Source organism: Tenrec ecaudatus, chromosome 6 (genome assembly GCF_050624435.1).
Source record: "Tenrec ecaudatus isolate mTenEca1 chromosome 6, mTenEca1.hap1, whole genome shotgun sequence".
In the NCBI taxonomy this organism is placed as follows: Eukaryota; Metazoa; Chordata; class Mammalia; order Afrosoricida; family Tenrecidae; genus Tenrec; species Tenrec ecaudatus.
The window spans coordinates 74,522,858-74,547,144 of NC_134535.1; the positions used below are offsets into that span (position 1 = coordinate 74,522,858).

Here is a 24,287-nt window from a genome sequence, read left to right on the forward strand (position 1 = left end):
TCTGCCTTGGGGCAGAATCACAAGATTGTGACTCTGTTCCCAAGCCTTTCTCCTTTCCCTTTTCAGGAGCCTAGGACTGAGGGACAGGGCATCTAGAGTGCCCGCTGCCCCCTGGCTCAGAATGACTGTCCCAAATGTTGCCCTGTGATCTGCAGGGATGGGGAGAGGGGGTGATCTCTGGTAGTGTCCTAGATCCAGAGCTGGGAGGTTAGGTCTAAGGGGCGTGGATTAGGATACTTGGGGACCATCTTCTGCTTCTGGTGGGAGGGGGAGCAGGATAGACAAGTGGGAGGATATGGCAAGGAAATGGGGTCCGGTTTCCGGCATTGGGGATGGGGGTGGGGTAATGGGAACCCATCCCGCCAGCCCAGCTGCAGGGCGCTGGCCTCCGACCTTGGCTGTCCCGTCCCTGTGGTCCCCGCCCCTCCACTATCTGCGCACTAAGGATGCACCACTCAGGAAGGGCCTGCTGAGGCCTCCTGGTTCCTTGGCCTCTGGCCTCTTGTCCCTACTTGCAGGCTGTGCTGGGAGAACAGCAAGCACACAAACATGGCAGGACGGCTTTGCGGGGTTCCTGGCCAGCGCACTCTTTCCGGCTGGAGTGATGGATGAACTGAGGATGTCCACTTTCCTCTGTGGACCACCTCTTTTCCCTTCGCTCCCTTCCCCAGCCCAGCGCTGCCGGAAGCACAGAGCTTTCAGAAATGCAGAGCCGCGTCAGCTGTCTCTATTTATTTCACCTCCCCCCCACCTCCACCCCTGCACGCCCTTCTCACACGCAAGGACAATGACAAACAGCACAACACCCAGGCCTGCTTTTGATTCCTCGTCCCTTCTCCTTCTCCGCACCGCAGTATTGTAAGATGCATCCAAAAATCCACGAATGCTCTGATCTGCTCCTCAGCCCCCCTCACCACCTGGGGCTCAGCTGGACAGTGGAGACGGCGGTGTGCAGGGGGCCAGGTACTTGGAAGCAGAGGTTGTGTGCACGTTCAGACTTGAGAGGGTGCAGTGGGGGGTCGCTGTGCACCCTCCTTGGTGATGACGATGGAATGCTGAGTGGAGGAAGAGGAGGTGGAAGCCCGGCCGTCTGTCTTGGCCTGGTCCTTGGGAAGGTAGTGGACCACAGCGTTCAGCAGCCGCCCACGGAAGCTTGGGCTGAGGAAGTTATAAAGGACGGGGTTGATGGCGCAGTGGAACATGGAGAAGCACTTGGTCACTTCGTTGAAGAAGTAGAGCAGGTGGACCAGGTGGCAGTGGAGGGAGATGTAGGTCCCCTGTAGTGTGAGCAGCAGCAGGGTCAAATGGTAGGGCAGCCAACAGATGATCAAGACGGCTACGTAGGCGCCCATCAGCCGGCAGTGGCGCCCCCGCTCCGGCTGCACTGCCCGCCGCAGCTGGCAGGCCGTGAGCACGTTGAAGACAGCAATGGGAAGAAGGGGCAGCAGGAAGCCCAGGATGGTGGTCAGCAGGGCCACCGCCAGGGCCCACTCGTCATAGCTCTCAAAGGGTGCCATGAACAGGCACATGGGCTCGGGGCCTTCCACCAACTGCATGTGGACCACTTCGGGCAGCGGGATAAGGGCCGAGAGGAGCCACACACCAGCGCACAGGGCCCGCCGCGCTCGGTGCTGGTGGCGCTGCCAGGAAGGCGAGGCGTTGGTGAGGATGAGGTAGCGGTCCACACTGAGGCACACCAGGAAAAAGATGCTGCTGTACATGTTGGCAAAGTAGAAGTAGTGGACGAAGCGGCAGGAGAAGCTGCCCCAGAGCCAGGTGTAGTCGAGTGTCACCTCCAGCATCCACACGGGCAGGGTCAGGACGATGCCCAGATCGGAGACAGCCAGGTTGAGGAGGTAGAGGTTCAGCAGCCCCACCCGGCCCTGGCCCCGCCCCCGCCAGTTAACACAGATGACTAGGAGGTTTTCCACCAGCCCAACCACAAAGATGGCCAGGTAGAGGACAAACAGGACCACGCGCTTGGTGTGCTCACTGAGCTCCAGGTGGCAGTGGAACAGCGTGTGGTTGAAGAAGTAGAGCAGCTCGCTCTCGTTGTGAACCTGGCCATAGTCATAGGCAGAGCTGCTGACCGACATCAGGACCAGCAGACGGAGGCGTGGAAAGCTGTCCGGCAGAAGGCCAGAGGGGTGAAGAGGGGCAGGATTTGAGGAAAAGATTTGGGGGTCTAAAGAGGCAAAAAAAAAAAGATGGTGGAGTTTATTTGAGAATTTATGCTGTGACTAAATAACATCCAACAGCAGAGGGCTTTATAAAAGGGGCTATTTACACCCAACCAAATTGCTTCCATGTCAGCGCCGCCCCACCTCCACCCCCAGGTGACAGCCAACCTCTTCTTCCTCTGGCGTTGACCCTTTGAGCAAGTCTTCATTAGGGTCTGTTTCTCTCTTTCCAATTGGAAAGTCCAAACCAAACCAAACCAAACCCAACCCAACACTGCCATCAAGTCGATTCTGACTCATAGCAACCCTATAGGACAGGGTATAGACTAGCTGCCCCTGTGTATTTCCAAGACCAACTCTTTATGGGAGTAGAAATCCTGGTTTCTCTTTCCCAGAGCAGCTGATCTCGCAGTCAGCAGTCCAACACGGAATCTACTACGCCACCTGCATCCCATGGGAACATACAGCCCTCCAATCCATCCTTGGGAACATCTGTAGATCATGCGGAAAAGCTAGTAGTCTTGAAGTCCCAGGTCCCTTCTTCCCTGGAAGAGGGCTCCGCTCACCTGAATTTCCGTTGGGCTCTTGGCCTCCAACCCTGGTTGGGCTTTCAGGGAGCTCACGGAGGCTGGAGGCCCTGTGGCTGTGGGCTAGCTTGGCTGCTCGTCTGTCCGTCCGGGAAGTAGCTGTCACTCCCTGAGGCTGTGGGAGAGGGCCAGGTTTTTCCTGTGCTCATCCCTCCAATCCAGTAACAGGGGAAGTCACTGCGAGGGACCCCGTGTGCTGGGAGTGGGGAGGAGTCAGGCGACAAGCATAAAACTCCAGACACCATCGCCCGTTAGTTCTGTGTGACTCTGCACCTTTAAGTTTCAGCTCTTCTCCCCCCTCCACTCCCACCCCAAAGGCAAGAGTCCTAGTACCTACTAAAGGGGTGTCATCTGGACCAGGGGCTCCATGACAGGGAGCCACGCAGTCCCAGGCGAATGCTCTGCATGTGCAACTGCTTTCCCCTCTCTCAGTCAGCTTGGCAGGAGAGAGATGGGCTTTCTACTCTTGTAAACACTTTCAGTCTCTGCATCCCACAGGGGTCCATCCACCCAATCCCATAGGGCGCTATGAGTCAGCTCAAAGGTGCTGAGATTTTATTGTCAGCTCGGGAGTCCTTGGGTGGTTCTCCTGGGTTGTTCCTCGGCTAACAGAAAGGTTAGGGGTCAGAATCTAACAAGAGGCCCCTCAGAAGAGAGGCTTGGCCACCTGCCATTGATGTGTCAGTTCTCAGACATACACGGGATCCCAGAGGCAGCTGCCTTTTTGGTTTCAGTCAACAGGGAACCCCACCATTCCACCACTCCTGCTCAGGCGGAACTGGATGAGGGTGGAGGCTCTAAAATAAATCTGAAAAACAGTTGACTTTTAATGACCCCGAGGACCTGTCTCTTCTCTGCCATTCTTCCTGCCCTCTGCCAGTCTGCTTGGCCCCCCAGCCAAAAGAAAAAAAAATAGGTGTTCAGTTCCTTGCCATTATTTTGTGACCCGAGGTGAAAATCTCGGGAAAGAGAGAGAGACCCTTACCAGCAACTGAGAGCCAGGTGGAGTGGGGAAGTGGGGAGAGGTGTTTGCTTGCCCCACCCACTCCATATCTCTCCCTGCCAAGTGTAGCTCCAAGCATGTGAGATGGGTAGCTCCTCCCCCTGATGGCTCCTCATCATCATCCCGTCCTATCAACTTGTGGTGGAGAATTGGCTTCCTAGCCCCTTTGAAGCCCACAGAGGCTGCGTGCCTGACGTCAGCCACACTGTGGGCAGTGCTACCTGGAGCTGGCCCAGGGTCCAGGGTATGTGGGTGGAGACGGTATTTTTAAATTTTCAGTTTTCTTGAGCCCTCCACACACACAGTAGACCATGCCTGGCTAAAGACACCTGTCCTCCCTAGCTCCAGGGACGGGAGACGGGGTTTACCTGGATTTTGCAGGCAGTTCCCGTCTGTCTGCAGGATCTATTTCCATCCGATAGAGACCCAGTTTTTCAGTGAGCAGCCTTCTGAGAGTCTGTTGCCCTTCCCTTGCCTTTGGCCTGGGCAACGAGGAGCCTCTTCTAGAGCAAGCAGCCTCCCAGGGGGTCCCTTCTGACCCCCCCCCCACCACTTCCATTGCTCTGGAGTCTGCATTTCAGTGTTTCATGTCCCCTAGACTGCAGGTCCTTCCACCCCAAGACCTTGCCCTCTCACCTGGCAACAGCACCCTGTCTGAAGGTACAAAGGAGACCCTGATCTCACACGTAATGCACGTAAAGCATTAGTCTCAAAAGGGACAGAGAAGACTCAAAGATACAGACACATCATGTGGATGAGGGAGGCCATGCGCACGAGGATATAATGACGTCCAAGGACCCACAGTTAGGATGCTGGGGAAACAGGGCATGGGGCTAAGGGGACTCTCAGCAATACATGATTGGTGGCAGATCAGTGCATCACAGTTACAGGTGGCACTAAGAAGCGGGCACAGTACCATGACTGGGGCATGTACATTATGTCAGGTAGAAGGGCTTATGAGAGTGGTCCAGGGCTTTCCAACCAAGGCAATGAAGACGCACACACGCAACTCCCGAAAGTGTACTATCCCCCAGTAAGGTGATCTCCACCAAAGACACACCCAGGCAAGCCCCTAAGAGAACCTGCTGGCCGGAGAAGGGGGAGGCAAGCTTCTTTCCAGTGCACTCTGCCTGAGGTCAAGATCATCTACATCCTTGGTGAATGAGCAGAAGGAAGTCCGTGGAAGCTTAATCCACATGGGGGCCTCGGCAAATGGATTTTGGGTTTTCATGGTCATCCTGCAGAGGCGGTGCTTACATTTTAAGCTGTAACGCAAGCCTCACCCCCACCTGTTCCCATGTCCCTGCCTCCTCCTTTCATCCAGAAAGTGCTTTTGGGCAGAGGAGGACGTGCCAGTGGCTCCTTCTGGCAGAGGCTGAGGGAGAAAACAGTTGTCTCAGGAAGAAGTCAGCGACAACTCTGCAGTTTGTGTGAGAGAGTGCGCGTGCGAGTGTGTGTGTGTGTGTGTGTGTGTGTGTGTGTGTGTGTTTGGAGGGCTGGGTGGGAAGTTGGGAGAGTGAAGCTGGACGGAAGGGAAAGAGGGAGGGGCAGGAGGCCTGGACAGGAGAGAGGAGCAGACAGCTTCACACTAAGCAATAGCAGCAGCCATGGGAAAACAATTCCTGGAAATTTATTTTCTCCCTGCCCCCCATCCCTCTTTTTCAAAAAATTATAAACAAGACATTGTGATCAGCAATCAGGAAAGGAAGGAAAGGTACCAGGGAGGAGGTATTGAGAGGCACAGATAAAGGCTGGCGACTTCCCAGGATCTAGCTGGGACAGAGGGCTTGGCCTGGACTTTGGAGGAAGGGGTGAGGCAGGTAGCTCCAGGAATTCCCTGCCTTGCTTGGCTCCAGGGCCCTGAAGGAGGAGCCCTGAGGGGATAGTGGCCACACAGTGAGGCTGCTAACTGCAAAGACAGCAGGTTGAAACCCCCAGCCACTCCATGGGAGAAGAGAAGGCTTTCTAATCCTGGAAAGAGTCACAGTCTCAGAAAGTCACCGGGGCAGTTTCACCCGGTCCTGTAGGGTTGCGATGAATCAGATCCAGCCCAATGGCAGTGAGTGTGCTTTGGGGTTTTGAGTGTCCTGAGGTGGTGGGGGCAGGTGGGTGGTGGAAGCCCGGGCTGAAGAAAGAGTACAGCAACAACCATCCTTGCAGTCCCAGTCCGAGCGTCCCGAAGGCGAGTGTCGAAGCCGGGTCTCGCTGCTGAGGTCACCCTATGCTCCTGTCACAGTTTTCCCACCCCAGATTGGCAACCGTGTCTAACCAGCAGCCCCACAGGAGGGTCTGCCCAGGCTCCTCAAAGAGGTGTGCAGCTTGGTTCTCTCTGTTCAGAGATTCCAGGCTCCATTACCTTCTTGCATCAAGACCAAGTGCAGATCCCACCAGCTTGGGGATCAGACCAGGCATTGACATTAGGTTCCACCACTCAGGAGCTGTGTGATCTTGGGAAGGGACATAACCCTCCTCAGCAAGGAGAATGTTGCCTCCCTCAGAGGGGTATTGAATGGGCTCCGCCAACTCCAGGCGCCCTGCTGTGCTGAGTGCGAGATACATGAGATAAAAATGGAAATGAGAGATCTGCTGGCCTCTGAGATACTTCTATCCCATCACCAGCAGCCATTCCCCCCCTCCCCTCCTGACTTAGGTCAACACTGTCTTCCTCTTTTATTTAATTGGCTAGGGTTGTGTTTCTTGCCCAGAAGAGTGAGAGCAGCCTTCCATTCCACTATGGATGGCCACAGAAGGGATATAATAATAGTAACACTTATTCAAGACTCTATTTGCCAGACAGATTGCAAACGGCCCGACAGGTGTTGCCCCGTTTAAACCTCATGGCAATGTGACACAGTACCAGATGCTGTTAAGCCCATTTCCGCCCAGGGCAACCCATGGGTGACAGTGCAGACTTGTGCTCCACAGAGTTCTCAGGGGCTGGTTTTTTGGAAGTAGATCACCAGGCCTTTCTTCTGAGATGCCTCAGGTGGATCTGAATCTCTCATCTCTGGTGGCCGCTAAGAGCATTAACCACTTGCACCATTCAAGGGCTCCCCTGACCAGATGAGGAGAGCCGGTCAAGGTCAGCATTTGAACCCACCACCAGAAAGATGAGGCTGCCCCTGTAAAGATTTCCAGCCTCCGGAAACCCCAGGAGCAGCTCTCTGTTCTTTTCCATAGGGATGCTATGAGTCAGAACTGACGCCCTATCACGAAGGAGGTTAAGAAGACCCAAACACCCAACCAATTTTGGCTCATAGTGACCCTATAGGACAGGGCAGAACTGTCTCCATGGGTTTCTGAGGCTGTGACTCTTTACAGGTATAGAAAGTCTGGTACGCCTCGCTCGGAGAAACTGACCTTGAAGTTAGCCCAATGCATAACCATTATGCCACCACAGCTCCCACTGACAAGGTCAACCCCCAAACCAAATTGACCATTAAAGACACGGGGACCCCAGGCACTGGGAATTATTCATGTGCCTGGGTCACACTGCTAGAATTTTACTAAACATGTATTACAGGAATTCTTAACTTGGATTCTTTGATTCTGGTGATCTGCCTTGAAAAATATCTGTTGAGTTAAGAGCATTTTTATAGGGTTTAGAGCCTTCTTTAGATTCTCTTGTGATGTAGGGCTGCGATCCACAAGGTCTGCAGTTCTAATCCACCACCTGCTCCTCGGGGGAAAGACAGGGATTCTCTACAGGGTCCAGGAGGCCTCAAAGGTTAAAAACGACTGCCCTAGGAATTATCTCCAGTACGGGGGGGGGGGGGGGTGAGGGAGAGGGTAAAGGAATCGGGTAGGGCATCTTTTGGAGAGGTGACTCAGTGGGGAATTCCTTCGGTGCAGGAGAGGCTGAGGAATAAGTGGGATGACCAGGGGAGGGTTTGGAGAAGGGAACACTGAATTTGTGTTGCCTCCTCCTCGAACCTTCGACTTTCCAAGGAAAGGAAACAGGATTGGGTGGGGGTGGGGGTCGGGGCAGCTGCCATCTCAACACTAGTCTAAGGAAGAGGAAGTTTGGAAACACTGATAAGAGACTGTCAGGGCTCCACATACCATTCCCTTCAGGGAATGGACATTCGCCAGCACACGCCCAGCAGGCCTCTGCTCTGCCCCTTTGCCTCAGTTTCCTGTCCCTCCCAGGCCTCTGGTCATCTTTCTGATCCCCCATCTTCGACCCCCAGCACCTTCTCCTTGCCCCTCTGGAGATGTGCTCCCTTCCTGCATCCAGATTGATTCAGTTTCTGCTAACCTTTGTTGAGCACCTACTGTGGGCTGAGCAGACATTGTCCTTGAACCCTGCAGGGCTTCTTGAGGCCTCCACTGGCCAAGGTTGCACCATTTTGAGGAAGCCATCTGGGATCTGTGACTCTGCAATTTAGAGTCGGGAAGACGCCACAAAGTACCTTGGCTCTCCTCCTTTGTTATCAAACCCCAAACCCAGTTGCCTTGAGTAAATCTGACTTCCGAGGCCCCCTGTGTGCAGAGGAGAATGGTCCCAGAGCGTCTTTAAGATTGCGATCGTTGGGGACAGAGAGCCAGGCCTTTCTTCTGAGGTATCTCGGGGTAGACTTGAGCTGCCAAGCGCTAGTTAAACCACACGCTTAACTGTGGGCGCCACCCAGGGAGGCCAAGATTAGAAAATGGAGGTTTTAGGGACTCTCATATTGCTGGGGAGTGTAAGAATGGTTTCAGCATCATCTATCTCACCATCATTCACACGGACTCATCCTATAAATACAGAGTCTCTGTGAGACGTGGGGCACAGCCAGCTGCTGGAAAGGATGAAATGAAAGGCCAGGATCTTGCCCTCAAGAAATTTGAGTCCACCCATGGGCTAATGTTCAGGCCACTCACTCCACGCTGCCTTATGAACACGAAATCAAATGACTGCTTCGGCCTCAAATGAGTACCTATAGATTTCTATCCTTTTTCTCCCCATGAAAGAGAATGTTGAATTGAGCCATGTGTTGAACCAAGTGTCGCACCCCCCTCCCCACCCATGGGAGAAAGGGATCAGAGGGGCCTGGACCCACCTCCAGGAGTCCTCTCCAGAGAGTGTCAGGGTGCTGTGGACTGGTTAAGTCTCCTATGTCTGCAACCATCTCCCAACGGACACAAAGCGGTGATGTTTGCTACGGGGTGTCCCTGGGGCTGCAACTCAAGGTTACTGCAGTCTCATGGTGGAAAACCAAGCAAGCAACCAATGAAGAACCCTCCCTAGTTGTCACGGAGTTGAGTCTGACCCATGGCTATGCCTGGTATACAAGTGTAGATTTGTGCTCTGAACGGCTGTACGGCTTCCAAGGCTGTGATGTCTCAGCAGCAGATTGCCAGCCCTTTCTTTGGAGGCACTTCTGAGTAGGTTTGAGCCTCCAGCCTTCTGGTTAGTAGTTGAGCACCTAGCCATTTACACCACTCTGCCAAGGTGGGAGGAGAACTGATGGATGAAGAAGCTCAAAGTTCCCTCCCTTGTCCCTTTTCTCTTGGGCCCCGCCCTGTGCTGGGCCCTCCTCTTTCCAGGTTTCTTTCCTCCGGGAGGGAGCCAGGCCCAATGCAATGATGAGCTGGTGCACAGGCGTGCACGTGTGGGCATGTGTGCACACACGTGTAGACAGGCAGTAGGGCGCAGTGGACTGAGAGAGGTTGGGAAGCGGTACCCTCTGGTGAAGGCAGTCGCTGGGAAATGCATGGTGTCAGTAGACCAAAGAGGCTGCGGGCCAGAGTCAATCGTGTCTAAGAAAGCCATTGAGCAGGAAGAAACGCGAGGACTTCATGCAGGGGCCGGACGCCGGCTGCCTGCACGGCTCTCCTGAATGCAGGCAGAGGCCTGGGCTTTCTTCCCATCCCAGCCCGCCTGCCTCTGCCCTCGGAGAGACACATGAACGTGAGCCTCAGGGCCTGTACCTCCCTCCGTCTGTGCCAGTACAGGCAGAGAGAGGGGTAAGCCGCCTGTGAGACAAATACGTCTTCATCACGGACTGTGACTCAAACGTTGGGAACCCCCAGTACTTTCAAAGTCAAGAGCCCTCCCCTTCACACTGACTCAGCCTCCCCCTTCTCATACTGCCTGCAGGTCCATGGTTGGAACTCTGAAACTGTCACGGTGGTGGGATTGGGGAGACAGCTATTCCTCTTCTTGGACACTGCTAGGTTCCAAAGACCGGGTCATTTCGTGGAAACTGGTGTTATTTGAAAATGACGTAAATTCCCTACTTGTTGTCCTCTGCAGTCTCCCGGCAGACGCCGCTTCCAGGCCCAGGTAGCGAAGCAGATCCTGCATGCTGTAGCCTGCCACAAGCACTGGCCCCCAACTCTCGCCGGTTCACAGAGCTCTGCTGCTTCCTGGCCCCCAGCTCCTGTGCCCCGCTCTGCCTGTGCCTAGGATCTTCCGCCCCTGGCATGCCCTCTCTTTTTCTGGAGCACCCCTCGAGAAATATTTGCTGGACAGGCCCAACCACCTGTTCATCAGGTGCCACCGGGGCTGATGGACTGGGCCTTCCATGGGTCTTTCCCCAGCACACAGAGGTCACTCCCAGGACCACTGTCTCTGGGCAGAGGGGCTCACTGCCTCCCTATCCCCCAGGAGCAGCCCCTAAACCTGGCAGCTGCTCCCATGAGGAAGAGGGACTCCCCTCCACCCCACTGTGGAGCTTATTGTGGGGACCTCAAAGCCTCCTCCTAATACACACCACCCAAGGGACACATCCCTCTGGTCTGCTTTGAAGGGTGACCCTCACACAACCTCTAGGCTGGGTTCATGGCCTTGGCCCTACGTCACCTCCATCCCCACGGCCTGCCTTCTACATGGTTAGGCCCATCTCACCTTGTTCCTCCATGAGCCTTAGTCTTTGGAGCTGCTGCGGGCCCCAGTGGAGAGCCCCATTCACTGAGCATGCCTTGCTTCTCCTTCAAGCTTCACCGGGGGCCTCTTAGCCTGCCTGGCCCACTCTCTTGCCCTCCTGAGAACATTTGAACTACTCTTCCAGATGGTGCTGGCCTCAGTGCCCACTCACACCAACCTCCACCAGGCTGTTGATGCCCAGTTCCTTGGGGGAGGGGGTGTAGGCCCTTTCTAATCCTGTCTTCTTCCCATGACTTGAAACTTCGATATAGGCCCATGGTGAGTAAAACCTTTCCTAGTGTTATAAATAGGAAAGAGATAAGATAAGGAGGCGTTGGTACTGGAGGGGAAGGTGTATTTTTCTCATGTGCCTTCCTGGGAGTTCTTAGAGACGGAATGACCTGGAGATGGCAGAGGAGGGCTGAGCCAGCCATCTGGCACAGTGGGAGGAAGAGGGACCCGCACTGAGGCGGAGATGGTGGCCAGGTTCTGGGTTGAGAGCCCCTCACCTCCTCCCCAAAGCCTGCCTTGACTATTCACCCCACAGTTCTCCAGTGCACAGGATGAACTTGGTGGCTATTGTCTCAGGATGTTGGAAGGTGAGTTCTAGAGCTCCCAATGCAGACCTCATCTCTGGCCCAGGGATTTTAAGTTTGTCTTTTTCAACTTTACAGAACCTTACTGCTAATGATTTCCTTCCTTCCTTTTTTTCCTCCCCCTGTTGTTGTTGTTGTTGTCGTCGTCAGGTGCCATCGAGTCAGTTCTGATGCACAACAGGCAGCTGTACGACAGAACGAAATACTACCTGGGTTTCACCATCCTCACAATTGTTCGAGTCTATTATTTAAAGTAAAACGTCATTGTGGTCAAGGTGAAAGTTTACACAGTAAATTAGCTTCCCTTTGATCTATTTCTATACAGATTATTCCACCACCGCCTGTCAATTTGTTGTACTGTGTTGGCATTAGCTCGATGGCAGTGGGTTTTGGTTTGGTAACTTGTGTGTTGTTGTGATGCTTGAGGCTACGCCATCAGCAGCCAGAAGACAGGACATCAGCAGGATCTCCCCTGGTGGACAGGCTTCAGCAGAACTCCCAGACGAAGACAGACAAGGAAGAAGGGCGTGAGCATCCATTTCTGTGGGATTAACCACTGAGGACTTCATGGAAAGCAGAGGAACAGTGTCCGATCGCATGTTGGAAGATGAGTTCTTCAGCACTAAGACTGGGGGAGCATTGCCTCTTGAAAGTAGAGCAATGTTTGAGGTATGAATTTAGGGAAATTGGAAGCTATCAAAAATGAAAAAGAATGCATACAAATCTATAACCTAGATGGAAAATGTGCCAATCTTGGTCATTATGAATTGGACAAGCATACAGTTTGCTGTGCCTGGAAGGACAAATTCAAGAGGAATGGCATTGCGTTCATTGTCAAAAAGAATATGTCAAGATCCTTCTCAAAGTACAATGCTGCCTTTGTAGGCCTTCAGGATAGTATCTGAAGGCCTACAAAGAAAACCAGTTAGTGGAACTATTGTTCAAAGTTCCACATCAACTACTAAAGCCAATGATGAAGAAATCAAAGAATCACACCAACTCCTTCAGTCTGAAATTGATCAGACATGTAACTAAGATGCATTGATAATTACTAGTGATTGAAATACAAAAGTTGGGTACAAAGAGGAAAGACTAGTAAATGAAAATAGGGCCTTGGTGATAGAAATGATGCTGGACATCACATAATAGAACCTTGCAAGGTTAATGACTTCTGCATTGCCATTCATTTCCTTCAAATGCCTTTTCTCGACCACATAAATGTCTATTATACATGTGGGTCTCACCAGATAGAATATACAGTGATTAAATTGACTACATGACTTTCTACTATGGGCTTTCTACTCCCGGAGAGACTGACAGTCTTGGAAACCCACAGGAGCAGTTCCACCCTGTCCTCGAGGGTCGCTATGAATTGGCATCGAATCAATGCCAGCAAATTTGTTTACTTGTTTTTGGTTTGGTGGCAGAGGCAATGGAGAAACTCAATATTGTCAGCCAAGATAAGGCCAGAGTCCAACTGTGGAGCACATCATCAATTGCTTATATGCAAGTTCAGATTGATGCTGAAGAAAATTAAAACAAATCCACAAAAGACAAAATATGACTGTAAGCATATTCCATGGAATTTTGAGACCATCTCAAGAACAGATTTGACACATATTGAACATTGATGACCAAAGACCCAATAATTTGTAGGATGACATCAAGAACATCATGCATGAAGAACACAAAAGGTCATTAAAAAGACAGGAAAGAAAGAAAAGACCAAATGGATGTCAGAAGAGATTAGCTCTTGAACATAAAGTAGCTACAATGGACAGAAGAAATGATGAAATGCACTGAAAAGATTTCACAGCTCGGGAAGACAAAGTAAAGTACAATAATGAAGTGCGCAAAGACTTGGCATTAGAAAACGGAAAGGGAGAACATACTCAGAGTGTCTCAAACTGAAAGAACATAAAAAAAATTGAACCCCGAGTTATACTATTGAAGGATTCTATGGGGAAAATATTGAATGATGCAGGAAGAAGATGGAAGGGACACACAGTCACTGTACCCCAAGTAATTGACATTCAACCACTTCAAGAGGTCGCATATATATGATCCAAAACCAATGGTATTAAAACAAAACAAAACAAAAACCAATGGTATTGAAGGAGGAAGTCCAAACTGCACCGATGACCTTGGCGAAAATGAAAGGCTCCAGGAATTAACGGGATACCAACTGAAAAAGTTCAACCAAAGGATGCAGAACTGGAAGCACTCACTCATCTAGGTCAAGAAATTTGGAAAACAGCTTCCTGGCCACCTGGCCGAAAGAGACCCATGTTTGTGCCCATTCCAAAGAAAGATGACACAACAGAATGTGAAAATTATTGAACAATATTATTAATATCATAGACAAATTAAACTTTTCTGAAGATATTTTTAAAGTGGTTGGAGCAGCACATTGACAAGGAGCTCCCAGAAACTCAAACTCGATTCAGAAGAGGACCTGGAAAGAGTGATATCACTGCAGAGATCTGATGACTCTTGGCTGAAAGTGGCGAATACCAGAAAGATGTTGTGTTAGACTGGGTAGACTAGAGAAACTAATTCAGGGAGACTCATGTATGTATAAAAAAGAGCTTTGTGTACAAGAGCAGTTGAATATTGAGAAAATATCCCAGCCCAGTCCAGATCAATTCACAAGTCTGATATTAGCCCACATGTTGGATACCAATCAATAAAGTCCTCTTCAGACTCACAAAACACATGCAATGATGTTGAATGTGGAAGATCATAAGCCAGTTGGTGGGAAGTCTTGTGGATCCAGTAGTGTTGTAAGCATCTCAGCACTGGCAGGGGTCTCTACATGTCTTCTCCAGCTCCAGAGGTCAGGCTCCATCAGCCTCTCTCCATGTGCTTTTTCCACAGGGATGTCAAACAAGGAATGAGCTGAGAGAGTCTCCCATCTCCAAGGAGGAATACTGGAGTTCCCAGAATCCTCAAGAGAAGGCCATGCCCAAACAGAGGCCTCATTGGCTATCACCTGATTGACAGGCTAGACACCACCCCTTCACTCTTAATCCTTTCAAATGGACAGAAGCTTATATAACTATCACAGATGTTTGCGTGTGTTTTATTGACAATGCAAAGACATTCCACTGTGTGGATCAAAACAAACTATGGATAACATCTGTCTCTCTCTCACCACTTTCTTTCTCACTATACATTTCTTGACTTTTACTGCATTTCTTCAAATTCTGTCCCTGCTTCATTTAAACAGGTTGATGGCCTGCTAGGGAGCAGGCACTGGGATCAGAAAGACAAGAAAGGACTGTCACTGTCCTCCAATCTCACTGCCATTGAGTGGAAATTGACTCATAGTGACCCTATAGGGCACTGCCTCTCTGAGTTTATGAGACTGTCACTGTTTATGGGAGTGGAAAACACCATTTTTCTCCTGTGGTGTAGCTGGTAGTTTCAAACTGCTGACCTTGCAGACCTCAGCCCAATGCATAACCACTACACCCCCAGGGCTCCTTGTCCTCCGATAGTTCCATGTACATACAAACCCTGACAGCAGGCAGCTACCATATCTTTATTTCACCACCACCCACTCTTCTCTTACAAATGTAACATAATGTTGATTGCTGACTGCTCCACACACATAAACGCAGTTGAATGTGAGGAAAGCAAGGGGCCATGTGGTCACCATCTCTCCTTTTGGGTCCCTTTTGGGTGGAGGCTATTGTATTTCCAAGTGTGTGGTCGAGACTTTCTTGGACTCCCTCAGGCGTGGGATTTCCTGCTTCTGTTCCCCCGTGGGAGTCTTTTCCTGAGGATTCGAGATTAATCCATCACTATTAATTCAATATTAATCACAACCTTAGACCCTGCTGCTTCATATTCTTTTCTCTTCCCGCTTTTTTATATTATCTTACCTTTCTGATTGCAGTGGCTGTTTATTTCAAACTACTGAGTGGAGTGAGAAGGTGGGGACTGGGGATCATAGAGTACAAATAAGTAGAAGCTAACTTTCTCCCAAGGGAGACTGCACATGGAGACAAAAAAGAAAAATTCAGGTAGAAAATTTATATACTTCCATTATCCCTTATGCTGAATTTGTCAAACGAGCTAGGTTGCAGAGTCCAGGCTTGATATTACAGACCGTATTCTATTTTATAACCCCAAAGCATTAAGTGTTGCACTTTGCTTTGGAAAAATATGTGCATTTATGGTGATTTTTAAATAAATAAGGATTTTAAATTACCCCGTGTTTCTTGGGGGAGATAATGCTGCCAAGCGTGTGATGGGGGAGATAATGCTGCCAAGCGTGTGAGCTCTGACACCATGGGGACCCAGGTCAAATGCCACAGAACACAGAGGCATTGAGTCCTGGGTCTTCAAGGTGCACAACACGCTCTAAAGGCCACACTAGAAGGATCTAATGTGGAAATTACATTAGGTGAACTGGACTCTGCCTCAAACATCTGTAAACTGAGGACTTAAGATTGAAAAATCATGGTATTTGAAGAAGCAGAAGACAACTAAACAACAGTATTGAATTGTAGGTAGGCAGACCAATATTGACTTAGTACATCAATAATAACCTACTTACTGTATTAAGGTAAATATTATTCTGGGAGACCTTTGATTGACACTGGCAGTGAATATTATTGTAAATTTTGCCAAGCACCAACTCCCATTGTTTGTGTAAGCAGCATCCAGCTACGTAAGATTTATTCTATAAATGAATAATTCAGGTATTATAATATGGAGTTAGCAAATACCCCTTTCTCAACAGTGCTTTAAAAATTAGTACCAGAGGCTAATCAAGCCACTATTAACAGAAGGTCCTTATGCTCTAGGGAGATGATCAATAAGACTATCAGAAATTAACAATGAGATCTCTAAGGAACCCCAAAGCAGATAAAAAACATAGATCCAGGAATGGATTTTGAGTTCACACTAAATTCTAGCTTCAATTTAAGAACAGTTAGTTCTTACAACATGATCCTGCTTGACACTAACCCTCATGGAGGAAACACGAAAGATATGGGTGGGATAGCAAAGTGTGGTGAAGAGACTAGATGGTGCCTGCCTATCAGATAGAAGAGCATCTGGGGTCTTAAAGACTTGTTTCCAAACCAGCAACCATCTAAGTGAGATATCAACCAAGTCCACACGGGAGAAGCACAATATCTGTGACCCAAGGATTGCAAATTATGTAATCCCAAACTGAAAGAGGGATTAGCACCAGAATTTATTCTGTGAGATTCTGGTTTGCAGAAGGCTATGGATGACAGTGGGAACCCAAGAAACCTTTGTGAGATCCACACAGGAAATAAGCCTCTGGTGATTCCCCTCTAACTGCAATTGAGGCATGGGGATAAAACAGAGACTATAGAAGAGATGGCTATCGGGGATCAAAATGATAAACCTGACGTGAGCAGTTAAACCTTTGTCATTTGATCCCCCCTCTGATATACTTTGGGCCTAATCTGGTTTTGAATATTTTCTGATTTTTTTTCTCACATTGGGGCTTACTTCTGATGTATTTTGTCATTATGGGTAGCCCTTTTGAATTTTTGTTATATGTTTTTCTGTTTTTTGGTATATGAAGCCTAGGATTGATGCACCTATAGAGACAACAAGTAGAATAAGGGCTCAGGGGGAGCATATGATGGGGGAGTGGGGTATAGGGGAGCTGATATCAAAAAGTTTAAGAAGGAAGAAAATGTTTTGAAATAGATTGTAGTAGCAATTGTACAATACTGCTCGATGTGATTGAACTATAGACTGGTATGATATCTGTAGTAGCTCCCAACAAAACAGGTTAAAAAAAAGAATGTGAGTTCTGGTTCAAAGTTTTGTTTTTAAGTTTATTAATTAAAGTCTAGATTTTATGGTTACAATGGTTTTTATTTCAGATGATCATCCGGTTGTGGCAATTTTCTTTCTAATTCCTTTTATTGACATGTTGTCTTTCATTATACTGAATAGAAATTCTAGTACGATGCTGAACAGAAATACCGAGAGCAGCCATCTTAATCTCAGTTCCAAGTCAGATAATACATTTAACATTTTATCCTTAGGTATGCTATTTGCTCTAATTAAAAAAAATAGCTATCTGAGGTCAAATTTAAAAGGTTGCCTCTGTTCTTAACTGTTTTATTCTAAATCATGTACGTATTTTGCATTTTAGCAATTGTCTTTTTTCCCTATTGGGAATGCCATACTGTTTTTCCATTATGTTTTATTCATTTGATGATTTACACGGCTTGTATTTTGAAAGCTCATAACAACCTCACACTTCTTAAATAGAATGATATTGGTCATGATGTCTTAATGTTTCATGAGTTCTCATTGTGGGTAGGTGTGGTTGAGTCACAGTTCTGATTCAGAATGACTCAGTGCGCAACAGTCTTGCACCAGCTTCACAATCATTGCTACGTTTGAGCGCATTCTGGCAGCCACTGTAGCAATTCAGCTCACTGAGGTCTTCCCCTTTTGTGAGACACTCTACTTACATAAATTGCTAGTTTTGATTTAGTAGCATTGAGGTGAAAATTTAGATTGTTGTTTAAGGCTATACATTTACTTCTAAGCAAAGCTTTTTGATGTATTTTGTCTGTTTTGATATGTTGCAGTCTCATTGTTTTTGACTTTGGGCTCAATGTATCCCTTGGAATTTTTTAGCAGTTTTATAGGCTTTATGGTTTATAGGCTGGCATATGATTGGTGTCTACAAAGATTCTATATTAAATAGAGAAGAATGTAAATAGCGTTCTTTCTCTATATAAATTAGATTGAACTTTAAAATCATATTGTCTACATTTTCTATATAGCTAATCTTATTGTCATTGTTATTATTAGCTTTTGCTTCATCTATCCATTACTGAAAGAGATGTTTCAAATATCCAAATGGTGATTGCATATTTGAATAATTTCCCTTTTGTTTCTGTCAGTTTTTCCCTCAGTTCATTTCCATTCCCTAAATTTTGTTTATTTTGTTGTTGTTGAGAACAGAAACCTATACCAGTGTAAGTTTCTGTATGTACAGTTGAGTGACGTCAATTACATTCTTCAAGTTGTGCCACCATTCTACATTTCTTTTCTGTTGTTCCTCCCTCATGGGCATGAACTCACTGCCCCTTAAGGTTTTTGTCATGGACTGAATTATATTCCCCCAAATATGTGTTGGCCTGATTGGACCATGATTCTCAGTGATTTGAACAGTTATGTATTGATGTGATCACCCCCAGGATGTGCTTTGATGTGAGCAGCCAGTCTGTTGCCTTTACATAGTTCACAGTCCTGGTCTGATGAAAGGGGTGTTTTCTGGGGTGTGTGGCCTGCATCACCTTTTATCTTACTAGAGATAAAAGGAGAGAGAAGTGAGCAGAGAAGGAGGGATCTCAGAACCACTAAGAAAGATGAGCCAGGAGCTGAGTGTGTCCTTTGGCTACAGAGAGTCCCTAGGCTGAGAACCTCCTGCTCTCAGGGGAAGGTTACTGCCAAGCGAGATGGAATTCTCCAAAGGATGCCACGTGGACAGCTGTTGAACAGAAACAAAGACCTTTCCCCAGAGCCCGTAGAGAGAGAATGATACCCTGATTATGGAATTCTAGCCTCTGAACGGTGAACGAATAAAGTTCTGTTTGTTACGGTTACCTCTTGTGGCATTGCTGATGTAGCCCAACCTGCTCCTATTGAGTAGATTCTGAGTCATGGCGATCCGATCAGGTTTCCAGGGCTGTAACTCTTTATAGGAACAGATAGCCTAACACACACCCCGCCCCCGACCCCCTGGAGCAGCTGGTGGGTGTGCACTGCTGGCACTGGGTTTAACAGTCCAACACTGACCCAACAGTGCCATTAGGGTTCCAATACCAGGTAATCAAGACCATTCCTATCTATCTAATCTCCAAGTTGTTTTCAAGTTGATCCCATGTAGATAATTTTTAAAAGAGCACATGCTCAAGGTCAATCTTTTCACTAGTTCAGCTAAACTGTGGTTTCGTTTTAAGATAGTTTCAGGGGCTATTTAGTTTAAGGTTAAAGACTATATCAGGATAGTATTTTCAGGGGTTCATTCAGCCTCCATGGTTCTGGGCAGCTAAAGTCCATGAGAATTTGAAATTCTGTTTGCACATCTCCCCTTTTGTTTAGGATTTAAAACAGACTCGATGGCACCCAACAACAACAGTGGACTGAAATGGACAGGCAATAAATGTCGTGTGGCTTACTATGTGGGGAATGAAAGGTTCTAGACTCGAGGAATGGTAACACATTCATCCTCACAAAGGACATTTCAAAATCTGTCTTGAAGTACAATGCTTTCTGTGATAGGATTGCACACAAGAGTGCTTGCTGCGGCTGCACACATACTGCAATTGGATTGCATACAAGAAAAACCAATCACTAAAACGGTCATTCAAATTTATGCACCAACCACTAAAGCTAATGATGCAGAAGTTACCAACTTCTTCAGGCTGAAATTGATCAGACATGAAATCAAGATGCATTGATATTATTGGTGACAAGAATACAAATGTAAGAAACAAAGAGGAAGGAACAGTAGTTGGAAAACATGGTCTTGGTGATAGAATGAAGCTGGAGATCACATGATAAAAATTTGCAAGACCAATGACTTCTTTATCACAAAATACCCTTTTTCAACAATACAAATGGACTTCTCCAGATGGAATACACAGAGATCAAATGGACTACATCTCTGGGAAGAGATAATTGAGAAGCTCACATTAGCAACTAAAACCAGACCAGGAGCTGACTGTGGAACAGATCATTAATTGATCATATGTAAATTCAGGTTGAAGCTTAAGAAAATTAAAACAAGCCCATAAGAGCCAAAATATGACCTTGAGTATATTGCACCAAAATTTCGAGAACATCTGTGGCACTTACATAATTTCATGTCGACTAGATAAATAAGCGTAGGGGTGGAGTCTAGCCTATCAGTCAGGTCACATCCTGATGATGTCTCTTGGTGGCATGGGTTTCTCACGAGGATTCTGGGAACCTCCTCTCTCTCTCAGTCTGTGTCTTCCTGTTGACAAGCCACAGGGAGACTTGCTGAGACCTGCAAGAGCCCCTCTTTCTGCTTTCACCTTCCTCTTGGCAAGCCACATGCAGCCACACTGAGATCGAGCACGGTATCTCAAGAACAGATTTGCTGCATTGAACATTAATGACAGAAGGCTTGATGAGCTAGAGGATGACATCAAGAACATCATTCACGAAGAGAGCAAAAGGTCTTTAAAAAGACAGGAAAGAGAGAAAAGTGGGTAGAGTAACTAAAGCAAATGGTAGAAATGCACTGTGTGTATATAAATTTATATCAAGAAAATAGCTCCCATAGTTGTAGAAGTGGTTAAGTTCCAAATCTGGGCAAGTTCTAATTCTGTGGGTCAGATGGCATTTTCGAGGCTTCTCCTGACTTTTGCAGCTGATGAGCCCAAGGTCAGCAGGAAGATGAAAGGCTGCTTGACAACCCCCGGAATTGACAGACAGTACAGCAGGTGCAAGCCCAAAGAAGTAGAGCGTCAAGCCAGTTGAAGGATTCAGAGCCCCCAAATCAAGCAAGATTTTCCACAGTGTCTACTTATATTGGAAACAGGTCACTTCCTAAAGGGAATTTCATCATGGAAGTTTACTAGGCTTAACTGCCAAACCACTGATACTGGCCCAGCTAAATTGACACACGATCTTAAACTATCATTCTGGAAATGTCCTGCTCTTATTGCTGTATTTGAAGGACAAGTTTGTAGAGTATATGGTTTTTGGCTGGGAGGGTTTTTTTTCTTTCAGAGTTTAATATATGTCACCCTCTTGCCTTCTTACCTGTATGATTTCTGCTGAGAAACCAGGTTTTAGTCTTACTGATTCTTTCTTGCAGGCAATTTTTTGTGTTTCCTGAGAGCAATTCTTTCCTTGTCTTTGGTTTTGAAACATTTGGTTATGATATTAGTGGTGATTTTCTTATGAAGTCCATCTTATTGGGTTCATTCTGCTTCTTGAAAGTGTCTTTTCATCTTTCATGAGCGTAGGGAATTTTTTTCCCCAACAACTCTTCAGCCATTTTCTCTGTGCTTTTGTTTGTTTCTTTCTGTTCTGGAATTCTAATCACATATAAGTTGTTAGACCTGCTTTGTATTTTTTGTTCTTTTCTCATTGTTCCTCTAGTACAGTGGTTCTCAACCTTCCTAATGCCGCGACCCTTTCATACAGTTCCTCATGTTGTGGTGACCCCTCCAACTATAACATTTTAGTTGCTACTTCATAACTTCAATTTTGCTACTGTTATGAACTGGGCCACCCCTGTGAAAGGATCATTCGACCCCAAAGGGGTTGCGACCACAGGTTGAGAACCGCTGCTTGAGCGGATTATTATTGAGAGCCTTGTCTTCAAGTTCACCAATTTGGCTTTTCATTGATATAGTTCTACCCTTTGCTTTTTAAAGTGCATCATCCAATTCTGAAACCTTAATATTAAGCCTATGGATTTCTATTTGGTGTTTTTTGTATGGATTCTGATTTTTTATTTGTTTTTGTTCATTTGTTTCTTGGATTTTTTAAAGTCCCTCCACCCTCTTTGTGTTTTATTTTGTCTGCAGCTTTCTTAATATTTCTATCTGTTGAAAGTAGCTTACTGTCATTCTTCTGACTTCCCTGAGAGGTCATTCCAAGCTTTAATGGCGTTTTCACCCATTCTTTGACAGTAAGGTGGTGAAGAGTGGGACTCTTGTCCATTCGCGCTGCTGCAAGTGATAGCGGTGTTGTTGACTCATGTGGGCATGGTTGCTGATTTCAGTCAAGTGTAACAAGGGAAAACAAGAAAGATTAAAAGAAAGACAAAACAAAATTTACTGAAAAAAACAATTAAGGGAGAGTCAAGATCAAGGAAAAAGAATGTAATAATCAAACAGGAGGGGGAAAGTAAGTAAAAACAATGGTAGAGAAAAAGAAAAGAGAACTAAAGAAAGAGGAAAATGCAACATAAAAGAGTAGGGAGCAGGCGTGGGAGGGGAAACAGGAAAGTGAAAAAGAATAGTAAAGAAAAAAACAGAATGAAGGAGGGAATGGAAAAGAAGAAAAGAGAAATAGGAGAAAGTAATCAGAGAAATAAAGGATTAAAAATAAGGGAAGGACAAATTAAAAAAGGAAAGGAGAAAATCAGGATGGGGCAGGACCCAGACAGGAGAAAAATGTGGAGGAGTGGGGTACCCAGTATGGCTTGGCCCCGTTTATCAGTTAAGGAGCTAATGGAGTAGGGAATGAGAAACTCCGATTAGATTGATTGCCTCCTACCTGTTATCTGGGTTAAGGGACTTGATTTGGAAGTTCACGCAACGGTTTAAGTCACGTGCTTGTTCCTGGAAAGGGGCTCCTTTAGGTCTGGGGACAGCTGGGAGCAGGGGCATGTCACTTGTCTGATGAGGTGGGGCTCATGCACCTTCAGAAACAGGGTGGTGTACTGGGAGCCCATCCTTAAGGATGCTGCTTTGACCTGAGTCAGAGCAGGGCAAGGTTTAGCTGACTGCTGGGTGGGTGAGGTTGAGGGCTGGCTACTACCAGAAAAATGTGGGTAACATGAGCATCTGCCTTTCTTTTTGTCAGTCACTGGTGTGGATGCTTGTCCTGGTCCTAAGCAAGCAGAGCTGATTATGGTTGTGCCAAGTCAGGCCAGACAACAATTCACCCATCTGTCTACTCTTTGACCACTTATGTTCAGCTTCTCCTAGTTGGTATTCAGTACACTTCTTTTTATTTTCCTCTGAAGCTCAGAATTCCAGGACTACCAATTATATCTGTTTCCCTTGGTCTCTTACATCTTTGATGAACAGGGTCGGTAGAGGGTGCCTGCCTAGTCTGCCTTCTTGATATATGTCTCACTTTTTTACTTTCTTGATATTATCCTTTGATGCACAAAAATGTAAAATTCTTAAGTCCAACTTATCTATTTTTTCTTTTGTTGCCTATGCTGTTGATATCATTTTAAAGAAACCACTGTCAAGTAAGTTCAATGTCATAAAACAATTCTCCTTATTTTCCTAATTTTTGTTTTTATTTTCATCTCTTTAACCCATTTGAACTAATTTTTGTATATGGTATAGTAAGTAAGGATCCAACCCTATTCTTTTGCATGCGAATATCTAATTTTCCTAGTACCATTTGTAGATGAGACTGTTCTTTCCTCATGAATGAGCTTGGCCCATTTGTTGAAAATCAATGGATTCCGTTTTAGCTTTCATTTAACTCTTAGAAAAAGGCAGTTCTATCGCTTCTCGGCCTTTTGGCTAAGATCAAGTGTAGTATCTGTTCTTATCAGTTTAATATCTGATACGTCCTCTATCCGAGGACAATATATTAAATGGATTTTTGGAGCAGGGAGTTGGAATAGGAGCTCGCTCCGTCCACTCCACGCATCGACCTGGTATTGCAGTACCTCCAGGAACGGTGCACAAAAAAAAAAAAAAAAAAAGAAAGAAAAAGGAAGTTCTTTGGTAAAGTTCTCCGGCTTTTCTCTAGTCTAGTAACTGCAATACTGGCCTCAGCTGGGTATCTGTTTCAATGATCTCTACTTTTTAAACCTCTCTTTCTTTGCTTCTTATCTGAAATTCTTTAAAAGTGGTTTTTAGGATACTGAGCAGTTTTTGCTTGAATTCCTGATAATGTGCATCAAAGTTGTACAGGATCTTACTGGCATTATCTTTCTTCAAGGAGTTTTCAGTGTTCTGGCAAGCTGGTGAAGTACTGGTAGATCACACAAGGCAGTAGAGGAAAATTTTAGCTTTGTTTAAACTGTTCTTTGCAAGATTGATCTTTCTCTTAGGGCAATGCCATTTTTAGACCTCAATTGGCAACCTGGACAGTTTTTCACTGCCTTCCATTTTGGTGAAACCCAAGTTATTCCCTCTGACCCCCAGCATTGAGACACTATTGATCTTTTTGGGGGGGATCAACACTTTCACTTCTCCATTGTTTGATCTCAAACTGCTGTGCTTAGTCAAGCACTGGTGGATGTCTCCAGAGGGATTTACCCTCACTTCCCTGTGGTTCCGCTCTTCCACATCAGGACCTTGCCTTCTTGAAACCCTACGC

General features: G+C 46.9%; 1 protein-coding gene and 1 non-coding gene across 2 annotated transcripts; one reads left to right on the forward strand and one right to left on the reverse strand.

The window, feature by feature from the left end:
* Nucleotides 1-934: 934 nt before the first annotated feature.
* On the reverse strand, nt 935-2,096 carry ACKR5 (atypical chemokine receptor 5). Its single transcript, XM_075553239.1, has one exon. It carries the CDS (start codon nt 2,094-2,096, stop codon nt 993-995), a length of 1,104 nt encoding a protein of 367 aa, XP_075409354.1. The 3' UTR covers nt 935-992.
* Nucleotides 2,097-23,462: 21,366 nt separating this feature from the next.
* LOC142451958 (U2 spliceosomal RNA) lies at nt 23,463-23,653 on the forward strand. Its single transcript, XR_012785051.1, has one exon. It is a non-coding gene; the product is annotated as a U2 spliceosomal RNA (small nuclear RNA).
* Nucleotides 23,654-24,287: the final 634 nt, after the last annotated feature.